Consider the following 15,405-nt stretch of genomic DNA (forward strand, 5'->3'; position numbering starts at 1 on the left):
CTCAGATAAGGCGACTAAAACTGCACACAATTTGTTACATGAAGGAGATGAAGGGAGCTGTTCATGTCATAATGACAGAATAGGGAAAAATTGTGACTTTATACATTAACTGACTCGCATTTGGTTTCAGGTACAGATAGAGAAGCTGCTGCGTTGGAACGTAGCTGTGCGGGATTTCCATATCCTAGTAAATCTTGTAAAGGTAACTTTATTTTTGGTAAGGGTGTGCAATTCCTCTTATTTTTGTCCCACTATTCCTCTGATAGGAACATAGGAACAGGAGTAGACCATTTAGGCCCTCGAGCCTGTTCAGCCATTCAATGAGATCATGGCTGATCTGTGACCTAACTCCATATGCCCCATGTCCCGTAATAGCTTTGGTTAGCAAAAATCTATCAATCTCGGATTTAAAGTTAACAATTGACCTAGCTTCAACTGCCATTTGCGGAAGAGAGTTCCAAACTTCTACCAGCCTTTGTGTGTAGAAGTGTTTCCTAACTTCACATCACAGAGTACCTGGCTAAGACAGCAGGTGGTTGAGATCCTCCCAAGCCTTTGCCAGTGTCACTCTGAACTAGCTGCAAGGACACATGTAAGACAGCCTTGGGATTTTCACTCCTCCTGTTTTTCTGTTTACTCAGTTTCTCCCTGCACCAGTGCAGGTGAGATCAAGAACCTGAGGGAGTAGGTGACTGAAGCATGACTATGGTGCTACATGCTAATGCTGCAACAGGTTGCCTGACTGCTATCTGTTTATGTGGCTTCTTGTTGTGAACCCTTGTTTTAGTATCGGTTTGTTTGCATTGGTCATAGTTTGAACAAATCTATTTTTATGTTCATTAATGTTTTCTAACCACACAGGTGTTTGACAGCAGGCCTGTCTTGGGTGTTTGTCTCAAGGTAATGAACTTAATACATTTTTTGGTTTTGGTTTGGCAGTGGTGGTGTTAGGTTTTTTTTTAAATATAAAGAAAAGGAACTTGCATTCATATAGTGCCTGATCGCATCATTGAAACATCTCAAAGCGCTTCATATAATGAATTACTTTGTTCCAAGTGCAGTGTCTGTTACGTAGGCAAAACCAGCAGCTATTCCTTACCAGCAACATCCTACAAACCGCAATGAGATGACCGACCAGTTAAAATATATGTTTTATATACGTGTGTGTGTGTATATATAATGTGCGCTATTGGTTGAGAGGGGAATGTTGGCCGGAACACTGGGAAAACTCCCAACTCTTCTTTGAATAGTGCCATTGTATCTTTAGTATCTTTTAAACAAACAGATGAGACCTGAGTTTAGCATCTCATATGAACAATATGTGTCAGTCTTGGCTCAGTAGTAGCAGACTCACTTCTGAGTCTGAAGGTTGTGATGTTCAAGACCTACACGAGAATTGAGCGCAGAAATCTAGGCAGACACTCCAGAGCAGTACTGAGCGAGTGCTGCGCTGTCGGAGGTGCCGTCTTTCAGATGAGACATTAAACCGAGGGCCCCGTCTGCTCTCTCGTGGATGTAAAAGATCCCATGGCACTATTTGAAGAAGAGCAGGGGAATTCTCCCCGGTGTCCTGGCCAATATTTATATCTCAATCCACATTACTAAAACAGATTATCTGGTCGTTATCTGATTGCTGTTTGGGGGACATTGCTGTGCGCAGATTGGCTCCCGTGTTTCCTACATTACAACAGTGACTACGCTTCAAAAGTACATCATTGGCTGTAAAGCGCTTTGGGCTGTCCTGAGGTCATGAAAGGTGCTATATAAATGCAAGTTCTTTCTTTCTATATGCCTCTAAAAATGAAGCATTTTCTTAGTACTTCACTGCTGTGTCAACCTCTGTGATTGTTATGGTATTCAAAAAGCTCATGAGCGGGGAAATTCTGCAGTTTACAGAACTACAACTGTGTGGCTACAGTATTAAAGTATAATCTCTTTCCAAAGTTCACAATAGTGCCAATGAGGCTGTTGAAAATTGACTAAGGAAATGGCTGGGGTTTTCCCCTTTATTTAATGGAACACTCAGTTGACCAATAATGGTGATGAGATGTTTTATCCTTTCTTCTCTCCCCTTCCCCATACACGCAGTTTCCCATTTGCAACCAACAGTTACTTTGCAAAGCCCACTACAAGCTGGGTTCAGATGGACAAGGACCGTTGTTCCGCTTGATCTCATCCTTCCAGAAGATCAATTCTGTAATCTTCAAATTACCCCTTTCACCTCAACCTGGGCGGGGAACAAGGTCTCAACTTAATATCTTATCTGACAACGTCCACACTCTCAGTACTGTCCTGGAGTGTCAGTTTAGATTATGCCTTGGTGCTGGCTCAAAACCATAAGACTGCTGACACTTCTGCAATTGTGCCCACAGTTGATGGCACTGGTAAATCTTCATTGCTTGAAATGTAATGATCAAAATGGAGATTGGATGTTTACCTACTTGTGCCTCACAGTAGTGTCCCACACTGCCAATGGGTTAAAAAGAAATTGGGGGAAAAAAAGTAAAATACTCTAATCTTATCATCTGGTAAATTGCCCGTTGTCTGAAACAAAAGATGGACAAGCAACGTGTTCCGTGGCGTCTCAATACTGGTCTTGAACCTGCTTTTAGAAGACATGAGAGGGAAGGATGCAGTGACTATGCTCTATCTTCCTATAACACCCATCCGCTCCCACCTCCCCAAGGATAATGCCTAGCCTGTAGTTGCTGTTTTTCCCCTCGTTGTGTGTGATCAAGACTTTGAATGACCATGGGGTTTATGGAATTGAAATGTTGTCCTAACTACTACATTTAGCATGTCAGACTGGAACACCAAAGTACGTCACCATCAGGCTGCCACAAATAACATCAAAATGCATTGGCCTGTATTTTCTGATCCCTACGGGTGTGTGCGAGCTGTGTACTCACCCGTAGGGACCTCGCAAGTGCCGGTTTCAGGCATGCGAAGCGCATGAGCTGAAAACCGGCATTTCCGATCTGTCAAGGATCCTCTTGACAGATCGCACGCCTGCCCTGGAGAAGGGCCTCTGTGGGGGTGGAGAGTTCTGCTTTCTGCAGAACCTCCACCTGCTGAAATCCCTTAAAAATCTTACGCCTGGTAAAAGCAGGCCTGCTTTTACCAGCATAAGAGTTTAAAAAAAAATTTTTTTTTTCCTTTCACTCATCTATAATTCAAAAATATTTTTTAAAAAGGTAAGTTTATTTTTAGCCCCGTAAAAAACTTCAATTTTTTTTCAAAAAATAAAATTTTTGTTTAAAATATTTAATTGAATGTAATTTTAACTCATTTTAAAAATGTGATGGTTTTTTAAAATGTAATTAATGATTTGATGTCCTTTTTCAGTGATCCCCATTCATATATTTGACAGGTCTACCTGTCAAAAAGTATGAAGGGGGATCCCCTTCTCCCATTGGCTCGCCTGGCCCACGTGATCCCAGGGACGCTTGTGAACCGCATGCGCCCCTTGGATACGTGGGCCTCTGCGCGCGCGGACCAGGAGAGGCCCAGGATCGGAAATGGCCGGACCTCGGGAGCCCTCGGGTAAGGGCGTAGATTTTTTTTCCCCGATAGGGGGCATCTGCACGCAGGAAGCCTCCTATCGGAAACTATGATTTTTGCACATACTGTACAGTTTTTATAGAAATTAGTTCTACGATGGTGGAATTGCTACAGTGTTTTCGTCTAATGCATGTTATATTTTTGTGATGCAGCATGGACGCCTTTTCATTGAATCTTTTCTTAAGCAAGGCATGCCACTCCTCGACTACAGCTTCAAGAAGCACAGGGTATGAATTTCCAGCAAAGAATGCAAGCTCAGTAGAAAATAAGTAGGAATTGACAACAAAGCTCTTATCTAATCAAGGGGTTCAGGTGGTTTAAATGTAATCTAATAATGGCCCCACAAACTGCAATGTGATAATGACCAAATAAGCTGTTTTAGTGATTGACATGAATCTTGTCATTTATGTGGAAATGACTTATGAAATAATACTGGGCGGCCTGCTGGTGGCACTGTCCAGGGAGAGTATAAATACTCGGGCATGGGCCCAGCTTGCTCAGAACATTCTTTAACAGGAATTAGTGAAGCACACAACTAGACTTCCATGTTGTAAAACAGTTGATTAAAGCTTTGTTTAACGCTTAGACCAAATGCCTCGTAGTTTTCTTACGTCAGTGATGTTGGTTGAGGGATAAACATTGTCCAAGACACCGGGGAGAACTCCCCTGTTCCTCTTCGAAATAGTGCCATGGGATCTTTTACGTCCACCTGAGAGGGCAGACAGGACCTCGGTTTAACATCTCATCCAAAAGACGGCACCTCCAACAGTGCAGCGCTCCCTCAGTACGGCAGACACTTTGGCCCTGATTGTGTGCTCAGGTCTCTAGAGTGGGACTTGAACCCACAACCTTTTGATTTGGATGTGAGCGTGTTACCACTGGGCCAAGGCTGACACCTAATTTTGAAGTGGATGAAAATGCCGGGGATTGAACCTGCGACCTCATACATGCAAAGTTCGATACATACATACCGAAGATCTTTACAGACAAAACAGAATTTCCAAGTGTTTATTTACATAATCAGTAATTATCTCTACACCACATTTAAAAAGTAGAATTGAAGAAATGTATGGAATAGAGGAGTCTTTCTATTTATATTTCTACACGTTTCATTTTAGTTTACTATTCCCTCAGCCAGGAGGCAGGCAAGGAATTTGCTCCCAGGCCTCTGCCAATATTGCTCTGTAGCTGTCTGCTCGGAGCCACATCCTGCATTGCCTCACCTTACAGATTTCCTTGTGTCCCTGAGGTTAGGAACTATGTGTACTAACTCAGCCGAAGTAACTGTGTGCACTCTCATTGTGCTGCTCTGGAGCATTTCTTGCTCTTTGATATGACCAAAAAAGTCTTGGAATTGTATTTTAATTTGATGCAAGAGTTTGAAGTGTAGTCACTGTTGTAATGTAGGAAACACGGCAGCCAATTTGTGCGCAGCAAGCTCCCACAAACAGCAATGTGGTAATGACCAGATAATCTGTTTTAGTGATGTTGGTTGAGGGATAAATATTGGCCCAGGACACCGGGGAGAACTCTTTCTTTCCCCCCCCCCCTTGAAATAGTGCCATGGGATCTTTTACACCCACCTGAGAGAGCAGGCGGGGCCTCAGTTTAATGCCTTATCCGAAAGACGGCACCTCCGACAGTGCAGCACTCCCTCAGCACTGCACTGGAGTGTCAGCCTATTGTAGCTTAAAGGGCAGCGATGTTACAAGTTCACTTTCAAAAGGCTCTTTTTTAAAATTCTTACGTTATAACAAATTCTCTTCTTTCTTATAACTTGAATCTCTTTTTCTTAAAGGATGATGTTCAGAGTTTGCTAAAAACCCTGCAGCTGAGCACTCGTCAGCTCCACAATATGTGTGGACATAGCAAGGTATGTATCCTGTAGCACCCAGGATTATTGGAGTTGAAATAGTTCGTATCAGTGTGCTTTCTTGTTATAAGTTTGAATTTAATGCAAAAATATCTAATGATTAAGATGTAACCTCCACTGTTAACTTAATTTTACAATATAATTTTTTATTGGATTAGTTTAAATACTATAAGCTAGGAGGATCCTGGAAACTCATTTTAGGTGAGCTAAATGAGGAAGATGTGAGAAAATATATCTGTGTTCATACCACTTCCTTTACTTCTGCATCGAGCATGCCAAAACCCATTTCACTGAGATGAGAACAGAAGATGCTGGAAATACTCAGCAGGTCAGGCAGCATCTGTGAAGAGAGAAACAGAGCTAACATTTTAGGTCGATGACCATTCGTCAGAACTGGAAAAAGTTCGAGATGTAGCAAGTCTTAAGCACTTGCTGAGGCTGGGAAAGGAGAGAAGGGATGAAAGTACAAAAGGGAAGGTCTGTGATGGGGTGGAAAGTAGGGGAGATTAAATGACAAAAGGTATGATTGTAAAAGGCAAAAGGAGATGGTAATGGCACAAGTAAAGAAACAACAGATGGGTCTAAAAGACATGTACAGGAAACTTTGTGCTATCCGGCACCGACGGGACCGAGCTGTTGCCGTCCCATCAAAACTGCCGGACAAACCAGCGCTAATGTTAAAACATACGGAAGCTTTTGAGCTCCATATCTAGCAACAAACCCAGCTTCTAAACAGTCGGCCGTAGCTTGCAAACGTCTCTGTAGCTAAGCAACAGCTTCAGCTAGACCTTGCAGAGTCTGACTAGTGGGGAAAAAAAAGCAACGAAAAGAAAAAAAACTTACTGAACCGACTCCTGAATTTTGCCGGTGGCTCGAGCATTCCGGACAGTTAACCTCCGGATAAACCAAAGTTTCCTGTAAATGGGAATATTAGAATCATCTGAGCATGCTTTCAGCCAGTGGAGCCAAAATCTTCATCCAGCCAGTTTGGATTGAAATTCAGCTCCTTACAGTGAAAGAGTGTCTGAATCAACTGTGCCACCCTAGCGAAATTACTGTAAACACTTCATCGAAGGTGGTGGATGGAACGGAGCTCTGTCGGGACCCAGGATTATTCAAATTATGGACAATGATTAGATTTACAGAAATTTAATGTTGAGAAATGTAAGGTAACACATATTGATGTTAACATAATTGTTCTTACATTATAACGGGTAAAGTACACAAAAAACATTTATATGTGTTTGCAGACTAAACATTCAGAGTGTCACCATATTGAATGACTACAATTGAAATCAGAATATCATGGTGAATAAGTCACAAGTGAATTGTGGCCACATTAGCCTAGATTTTCCAATCAGCCTTATTTTAAAGTCAGTAGTCATTTTTACATGAAATGTCATCAGTATTAAAGTAACATGGATCAGAAAATCCAGGCTATTGTCTGGAATCTGGAATACACCAAGAGTACAAGGGTAGTACCCAAGAACAGGAGACTGTTTTGCAATGATGTCAAAAAAATGGAGAATGGAGTGAGCTGTGAATTGTCAGGTTATAGACCAGCTAGTCTTACATTAATAGAAAGTAAAATTTAGGCAATGTTGCCTTGTTAGTGCATTTTGATGTTTTTAACTGTACCATCAATCAGGAGTACATGAACTTCTGGGATTCACTGTCAATTAAATGTCGTCTTCCCCTTTAATTTGTAGCTCAACCAGGATACTAATCTGACTAATCACGTCCCACTGCTGAAGAAGTTGTTGGAATTATTTGTGTACCGAGTCAAAGCAATGTTAACCATCAACAAGTGCCAAGAGGCATTCTGGCTAGGAAACCTCAAAAACCGAGACCTGCAGGTGAGCATAAGCACGTGTGGATTTATGTTTGTAGGTTCATTAAAGTGGAACTGTATTTTGCTGCATTGTCACATGCTTATCGATGTGTCTCGGTTGCTTTTTGTTACCACATTTTATGCTTCACAAATTGCTGGGTTAGCAAGTTAGGCTAGTTCCTCCTAAGCCACAAATATTCCCTCCTACACACTCCTCGCTCCCTCCTTGCTGTGTTGAAATCAAGAATGATCACATCATCTTCTCTTCTAGCTCATTCTTTTCCAGAATCTCAACACTGTTGAATTCCTTACGCCCTTCAATCTTCACTTCTCCCACAGTCTGCAGATTTTTTAACGCCCAAGGGTGACGTCACCTAGTCACTGCTTCCTCACAGTACAGCACAGAATGAGAGCATTCGGCCCATCGAGTCTGCGTCGGCTCCTTCGAAGAGCAATCCAGTTAGTCCCATTCCCTCACTCTTTCCCCATATCCCTGCAATTTTTTCTCCTTCAAGTATTTATCCAATTCCCTTTTGAAGGCTACTATTGAATCTGTATCCGCCACCCCATCAGGCCGTGCATTCCAAATCCTAACCACTCGTTGCGTAAAAGAGTTTTTCCCCCTGCCGCCTCTGGTTCTTTCATCTACCTCATCTTCTGTTTTATTCTTTTCAGCCTTGCTGGTGTCTTGCATGATGGACATTTGCCATTGCCCACCACCCAAGTTTCTCAGTTTTAATTAAGACGCTTTGAATGTCCAAGGCCACCACCAGCCTTGGTCTGGAACTGCCTGCAACAGCGAGCTTGGTGCTGACATTATTGTACCACCCTCCAGATGTCTAACTATGCGGCAAACAGTGACTGAAAATATCTGGTGTTGTGCATAGTCAAATGGGGCGCCAGTTTGCCCCATTGTGGTAGCCATTGCTACTCATCAATGGACGGTGTTAAGTTTAAAATTTTGTTAACAGGAGGACAGCCCAATGGGGAATCTTGTTTGTTGGATATGAGCATATAGTGAGTTCCTGATGTTGGATGACTTGTCGAGGGAGGTGCGAAGATGAACAGCTAGGCGCTTCACAACAGGAATGGACAGTGAATCAAAGGATGGGTCACAATGGGTTGCATTCATGCATGTCCTGGTGGCTTGTTACAGAGAGACAGTTACCTCCCCCCCCCCCCCCCCCCCCCCACCACGCCTACCCACTTGAAAGTTGTGTGTATGTTTGTGCTGAGCAACACTTCAAAATGAAGTCTTTGCTGGAGCGAATGCTTCAGCGGTTCACTGATTTGACTCTTGTTTTCACACAGGGAGAAGAGATCTTATCCCAGGGCCCCCAGCAGGAGAGTGGGGGTGATGAAGAATCACAGTTACCGGATGACGATGCAGAAGAGGTAAGCTCCTGGGGTGGTTGGGGGGGGGGGGGTGCTCACAGTAAAATAATTTGCTGTAATTGTACAAAAAAACACACTAGTGCTATTCAAGGTGTAAAATTGAATCAGCTGATGGGAAGAGAATTATGACCAATTACTACTTGGGTATGGTTATCAGACAGTATTCAGGGTATGGTTATCAGACAGTGGGTATGGTTATCAGACAGTAATTCAATCAGTTGATTCCAAAGATTTCAAAATCAACATCACTAAAACAGATTATTTGGTCATTATCACATTGCTGTTTGTGGGAATTTGCTGTGTGCAAATTGGCTGCTATGTTTCCTATATTACAAAAAAAATATTTCATAGGCTGTAAAATGCTTTGGGGTGTCCTGTGGTCATGAAAGGCGCTATAGAAAGGCAAGTTTTTTTCTTTGTATTTGGAATAATGGATACGAGGAAGCAAGTTATAAAAGTTCAGATGATGCCTTAAACATGAGAGACAGCTAGCTGCTTTGTCGTAGTATAATTTAAAAAAATTAACTCTCCCAATAGCTCTGCAGGTAAGTGTGCCCTTATAGTGAGATACCAAGCCATACAGACCATGGAGGTCCAGGGTTTGATCTCTGGTCACCGTTTTAACTGCTCTCAGCCAAGGTGACGGTGGGGACACTCAAATTGGTTTCCCTCTTTCCGCGCTAGGAAGTGGAACGATGCAGGCTCATGTCTGTGATACAATATATATGTTTCTGATCCCCACCATGAAGTGGAAAGCAGGTATCCAGGCGAGGAGAGAGGGAGGGATAATCACCTCAGGGAACACCTATTCCCCAGAGCAACGGTCAGGAAAAAGGGGGTGGAGACCCTTAAGATTGGGCCTCTGCCCCTTTTTATGTCACCTGAGAGTTTCTGGGACTTTGCCTGAGTTGCAGGGTAGGGAAGGGACATCCCCAGCCTCCCATCTCAGTTTCCTGAAGTAGCGTCCATGAGGTGCTCAGATGCAAGGGTGCCCTGGCAGGTTGACTTGTGCAAGGCGCCTCCTCAGATCAGTAGGTTTGAGGGGGGTGCTGCGGCAAGCTGAAGAGAAGTCCCCACAGTAAGTTAGATTCTTCTTTCTTAAGCGACCGCCGGATCTTTGGGCCTTGGCACCTTGTAGCTGTTGATTTCCAGCAGCAGCCAGAAGGCCTAGAGACCAGCGGCCAGACCTGCAGCTACACTGCATTTTTCTCCCCTGTTTTCTGGCACAAGGCTTTGCCGGGGGGCGTGCCTGCACTGGGGCTGCAATTGGGCCGTGTTGACAGCCCAACACACCAAATTTGGCCATGGCTCATCCTGGACAGCAGGAGGGAGGAGACCAGGAAAATCTTTTGTTTATCTGACTGGAATAAAATAGTAAAGCTTACAACCTCAATATTTAACACTTCAATAGAAAGAAAGACTTGCATTTACATAGCACCCTTCAGGACGTCACAAAGCCCTTTACAGCCAATGAAGTACATTTTTGAAGTGTAGTCGTTGTTGTAATGTAGGAAACGTGGCAGCCAATTTGTGCACAGCAAGGTCCCACAAACAGCAATGAGATAATGACCTGTTTTTTAGTGATGTTGATTGAGGGATAAATATTGGACACGACACCGGGGATAACTCCCCTGCTCCTTTTCGAAATAGTGCCGTGGATCTTTTACGTCCACCTGAGAGAGCAGACAGGTCTTCGGTTTGACGTCTCATCCGAAAGACAGCACTGGAGTGTCAGCCTAGATTTTTGTGCTCAAGTCTCTGGATTGGGACTTGAACCCACAACCTCCTGATTCAGTGGTGAGAGTGCTACCCACTGAGCCACGGCAGACAGATTTTGGAATAATCCATCAATGACTTATAATGATGCATGGGAATCTTGGTTTGCTTTAGTACGTACAGAGGGGACAGAGAAAACTTTACAGAATTTTTGTTTGTTTTCTTGTAGGAGATGGCGGAGGATGATAGTTGTGAGTCGGACGCAAAGAAAGCTACAAGGGATGATGATGAAGACTCTGACAGTGATTAGGTCTGTATTTACTGTACACAGCGCTACTGCATAATACAACTGGAAGCTCCTTACTGATTACATTTCAGAATGCACTTGTATCACTCGGTGCTTGGCATGTCATCTGGTTGTTTCCTAACGTCCTGAACAGTTTGCAAGGCTGAGGAGGTTCCTTTTTTTTTCTTAATTGGGATTTTGAGTTCAGCAGTTCTTTGACCACTCTTCCCACCTGTAGGCTTCCTGCGATACATCTCCACATCAACAACAACTTTAACACCTTTAACGTAATAAAACGTCCCAAGGCACTTCACAGGAGCGTTGTTAAAGAAGAGGTGACACCGAGCCATATAAGGGGATGTTGGGGCAGATGACCAAAAATGTGATTGACTCTTAACTGCCCTCTGAAATGGCCTAGCAAGCCACTCAGTTATAACAAACTGCTATGAAAATCAGTAAGAAGAATAAAACCAGACGGACCACCTGACGTCGACCTAGGCCCTGGCTACGGACACGACAATGGCACACCCAGCCCCGTCGACCCTGCAAAGTCCTCCTCGCCAACATCTGGGGACTTGTGCCAAAATTGGGAGAGCTGTCCCACAGACTAGTCAAGCAACAGCCTGACATAGTCATACTCACAGAATCATACCTTTCAGCCAATGTCCCAAACTCCTCCATCACCATCCCTGGGTATGTCCTGTCCCACCGGCAGGACAGACTCAACAGGGGTGGTGGCACAGTGGTATACAGTTGGGAAGGAGTGGCCCTGGGAGTCCTCAACATTGACGCCGGATCCCATGAAGTCTCCTGGCTTCAGGTCAAGCATGGGCAAGGAAACCTCCTGCTGATTACCACCTACCGCCCTCCCTCAGCTGATGAATCAGTACTCCTCCATGTTGAACACCACTTGGAAGAAGCACTGAGAGTAGCAAGGGCACAGAATGTTCTCTAGGTAGGGGACTTCAGTGTCCATCACCAAGAGTTGCTCGGCAGCACCACTACTGACCGAGCTGGCCGAGTCCTGAAGAACATAGTTGCCAGACTGGGCCTGCGACAGGTGGTGAGTGAACAAACAAGAGGGAAAAACCTACTTGACCTCATCCTCACCAACCTACCTGTCGCAGATGCATCTGTCCATGACAGCATTGGTAGTAGTGACCACCGCACAGTTATTGTGAAGACCAAGTCCTGTCTTCACACTGAAGTCACCCTCCATCGTGTTGTGTGGCACTACCACCGTGCTAAATGGGATAGATTCAGAACAGATCTAGCAACTCAAAACTGGGCATCCATGAAGCGTTGTGGGCCAGCAGCAGCAGAATTGGATTCCACCACAATCTGTAACCTCATGGCCTGGCATATCCCTCACTCTACCATTACCACCAAGGCAGGGGACCAACCCTGGTTCAATGAAGAATGTAGAAGAGCATGGCAGGAGCAGCACCAGGTGTACCTAAAAATGAGGTGCCAACCTAGGGAAGCTGCAACACAGGACTACGTACATGCTAAACAATGGAAGCAGCATGCTATAGACAGGGCTAAGCGATCCCACAATCAACAGATCAGATCAAAGGTCTGCAGTCCTGCCACATCCAGTCGTGAACGGTGGTGGACCATTAAACAACTAACGGGAGGAGGAGGCTCCATGAATATCCCCATCCTCAATGATGGTGGCGCCCAGCACGTGAGTGTAAAAGCCGAGGCTGAAGCGTTTACAGCCAACATCAGCCAGAAGTGCCGAGTGGATGATCCATATCGGCCTCCTCCTGAGGTCCCCACCATCACAGAAGCCAGTCTTCAGCCAATTCGATTCACTCCACATGATATCAAGAAACGGCTGAGCGCACTGGATACAGCAAAGGCTATGGGCCCCTACAATATCCCGGCTGTCATACTGAAGACTTGTGCTCCAGAACTAGCTGCGCCTCTAGCCAAGCTGTTCTAGTACAGCTCTCTTAGGCAGTCCCTCGGGACCGAGGATGACTTGCTTCCACACTAAAAATGAGTTCTCAGGTGACTGATGAGTCCAATGTGGGACCGACAGTCTCTGTCACAGGTGGGGCAGACGGTGTTTGAAGGGGCGGGTGGCTGGGCTGCTTGGGTTGACATGCGCTCCTTCCGCTGTTGGCGCTTGGCTTCCTCTTTCTCCCGGCGAAGAGACTCGGTGTTCGGCGCCTTCCCGGATGCTTCTCCTCCACTTTGTGCGATCTTGGGCCGGGGATTCCCAGGTGTCGGTGGAGATGTTGCACTTTTTCAAGGAGGCTTTGAGGGTGTCCTTGAAGCGTTTCCTCTGCCCGCCTGGGGCTCTCTTGCCGTGCCGGAGCTCCGAGTAGAGCGTTTGTTTTGGGAGTCTCGTATCGGGCATGCGGACGATTTGACCCGTCCATCGGAGCTGATCAAGCGTGGTCAAAGCTTCGATGCTGGGGATGTTGGCCTGAGCGAGAACACTGACGTTGGTGCGCCTATCCTGCCAATGGATTTGCAGGATCTTGCGGAGGCAGCATTGGTGGTACCTCTCCAGTGCTTTGAAGTGCCTGCTGTACATGGTCCATGTCTCTGAGGCATACAGCAAGGCAGGTATTACTACTGCTCTGTAGACCATGAGCTTGGTGCTGGGTTTGAGGTCCTGGTCTTCAAACACTCTCTTCCTCAGGTGTCTGAAGGCTGCACTGGCACGCTGAAGGCGGTATTGGACTTCGTCATCGACGTCTGCCCTTGTTGACAGTAGGCTCCCAAGGTATGGAAAGTGGTCCATGTTGTCCAAGGCCTCGTCATAGATTTTAATCGGGGAGCAGTACTGTGGGGCAGGGGCAGGTTGGTAGAGGACCTTTGTCTTACGGATGTTTCGTGTAAGGCCCATGCTCTCGTGCGTTTCGGTGAAGGTGTTGACGATGGTTTGGAGTTCGGCCTCGGAGTGTGCGCAGATGCAAGCGTCGTCTGCATGCTGTAATTCGATGAGAGGAGGGGACGACCTTGGATCTGGACTGGAGGCGACGGAGGTTGAACAGTTTCCCGTTTGTTCTGTAAATTAGTTCCACTCCAGGGAGCTTACTGAGGGTGAGATGAAGCATTGCAGCCAGGAAGATCGAGAAGAGCATTGGTGCAATGACACAGCCTTGCTTGACCCCGGTCTGTACGTGAATTGCGCCTGTGGTGGATCTGTTGGTCAGGATCACGGCTTGCATGTCATCGTGAAGCAGGCGGAGGATGGTGACAAACATTTGAGGGCAGCCGAATTTGAGGAGGACACTCCATAATCCCTCACGGTTGACGTTGTTGAAGGCCTTTGTGAGGTCAAAGAAGGCCACTTACAGCAGTTGGTGCTGTTTCCTGCATTTCTCTTGTAGTTAACGCGCGGTGAAGATCATGTCCATTGTGCCCCTTAGTAGGCGGAATCTGCATTACGACTCTGGGAGGAGCTCTTCAGCCACTCGGAGAAGGCGATTGAGGAGGATTCTTGCGATGACTTTCCCTGTGGCAGACAGCAGGGAGACTCGTCTGTAATTACCGCAATCGGACTTGTCACCTTTCTTGAAGATGGTCACGATTACGGCACCTCTGAGATCCCCTGGCATGCGCTCCTCCTTCCAAATAAGAGAAATTAGTTCATGTATTCGTGCCAATAGTGTTTCTCCGCCATGTTTTATCGCCTCGGTGGGGATTCCATCTGCTCCTGAGGCCTTGTTGTTTTTCAGTTGTCGGATGGCCTTTTCAACCTCATGCCGGGCTGGGGTTGTGCTGAGGTGGTGGCGGGTAGCATGCTGCGGGATGGAGTTGAGGACACTCGCGTCGAAGACAGAGTGTCAGTTAAGGAGATCTTCGAAGTGCTCCTTCCAGCGAGCACTGACTGCCTCTCTGTCCTTGATGAGTACCTCTCCGTTCTTGACCTGCAGTGGGGTAGGACTTGGGTGCTTGGGCTGTAGGTGGTCTTGACTGCGCTGAAGAATCCACGCACGTCTTGGTTGTTGGCTAGCTGCTGGATCTCCTGCGCTTTCTCCACCCACCATCTGTTCTTTAGGTCGCGAGTTTCTTGTTTGACCTCGGCCTTCAGGCGTCTGTAGAGCTGCTTTCTTGCTCTTGAGTTCTGTTGCTGTTTCCAGATCAGGAATGCCTTGCGCTTGCGGCTTATTAGCTCCTGGATATCCTGGTCGTTCTCGTCGAACCAGCCTTGGTGTTTCCTGGCCGAGTGACCGAGCGTCTCTTCACAGGTGCTGATTATGGAGGCCTTGAGTGCAGCCCAGGCGCTGTGGACACTCTGTGTCTCTGAATCACTGGGAGTCGTCAGGTTGGTTGTGAGGCGCAGGCTGAATAGGGCTTTCTGAGCAGGGTCTTTGAGAGCTCCAGCGTTGATTTTCCTGCGGCATTGCTTCTGTTGCCGCCGTGGTTTTGGGGCTACGTTGATGGAGATGACAGAGCAGATTAGGTGGTGGTCTGTCCAGCAGTTGTCTGCTCCTGTCATGGCGCGGGTGATGCGGACGTCCTTGCGGTCCCTCGCTCGGACGATGACGTAGTCCAGCAGGTGCCGGTGCTTGGAGCGAGGGTGTTGCCATGAAGCCTTGTACCTGTCTCTCTGACGGAACAAGGTGTTGCTTATGACGAGGATCAGCTTGTAGTCCGTTGGGACTCGGGACAGGGATTGTTCGAGGCTGGAGTAGAATTCCTCTTTGGTCTCGTCTGTGGCTTCCAGTGTTGCGGCGTACGCACTGATGACCGTAGAGGCATCATCTTCCAGTACAGCTA

General features: G+C 46.2%; 1 protein-coding gene across 1 annotated transcript in view; it reads left to right on the plus strand.

Annotated features, from left to right (window-relative positions):
- The window catches only part of fancd2 (FA complementation group D2), a 129,472-nt gene that overhangs the window by 106,969 nt on the left and 7,098 nt on the right, over positions 1-15,405 (plus strand). The window contains exons 37-43 of the mRNA XM_086002033.1: positions 131-202; positions 862-900; positions 3,714-3,788; positions 5,360-5,434; positions 7,144-7,290; positions 8,577-8,660; positions 10,606-10,686. Coding sequence (XP_085858159.1) covers positions 131-202; positions 862-900; positions 3,714-3,788; positions 5,360-5,434; positions 7,144-7,290; positions 8,577-8,660; positions 10,606-10,686 — 573 coding nt within the window. The remainder of the gene's footprint in view (positions 1-130; positions 203-861; positions 901-3,713; positions 3,789-5,359; positions 5,435-7,143; positions 7,291-8,576; positions 8,661-10,605; positions 10,687-15,405) is intronic.

This window comes from Somniosus microcephalus, chromosome 11, assembly GCF_052327205.1.
Source record: "Somniosus microcephalus isolate GS21.2 chromosome 11, FLI_Smic_1.0, whole genome shotgun sequence".
Classification (NCBI taxonomy): Eukaryota; Metazoa; Chordata; class Chondrichthyes; order Squaliformes; family Somniosidae; genus Somniosus; species Somniosus microcephalus.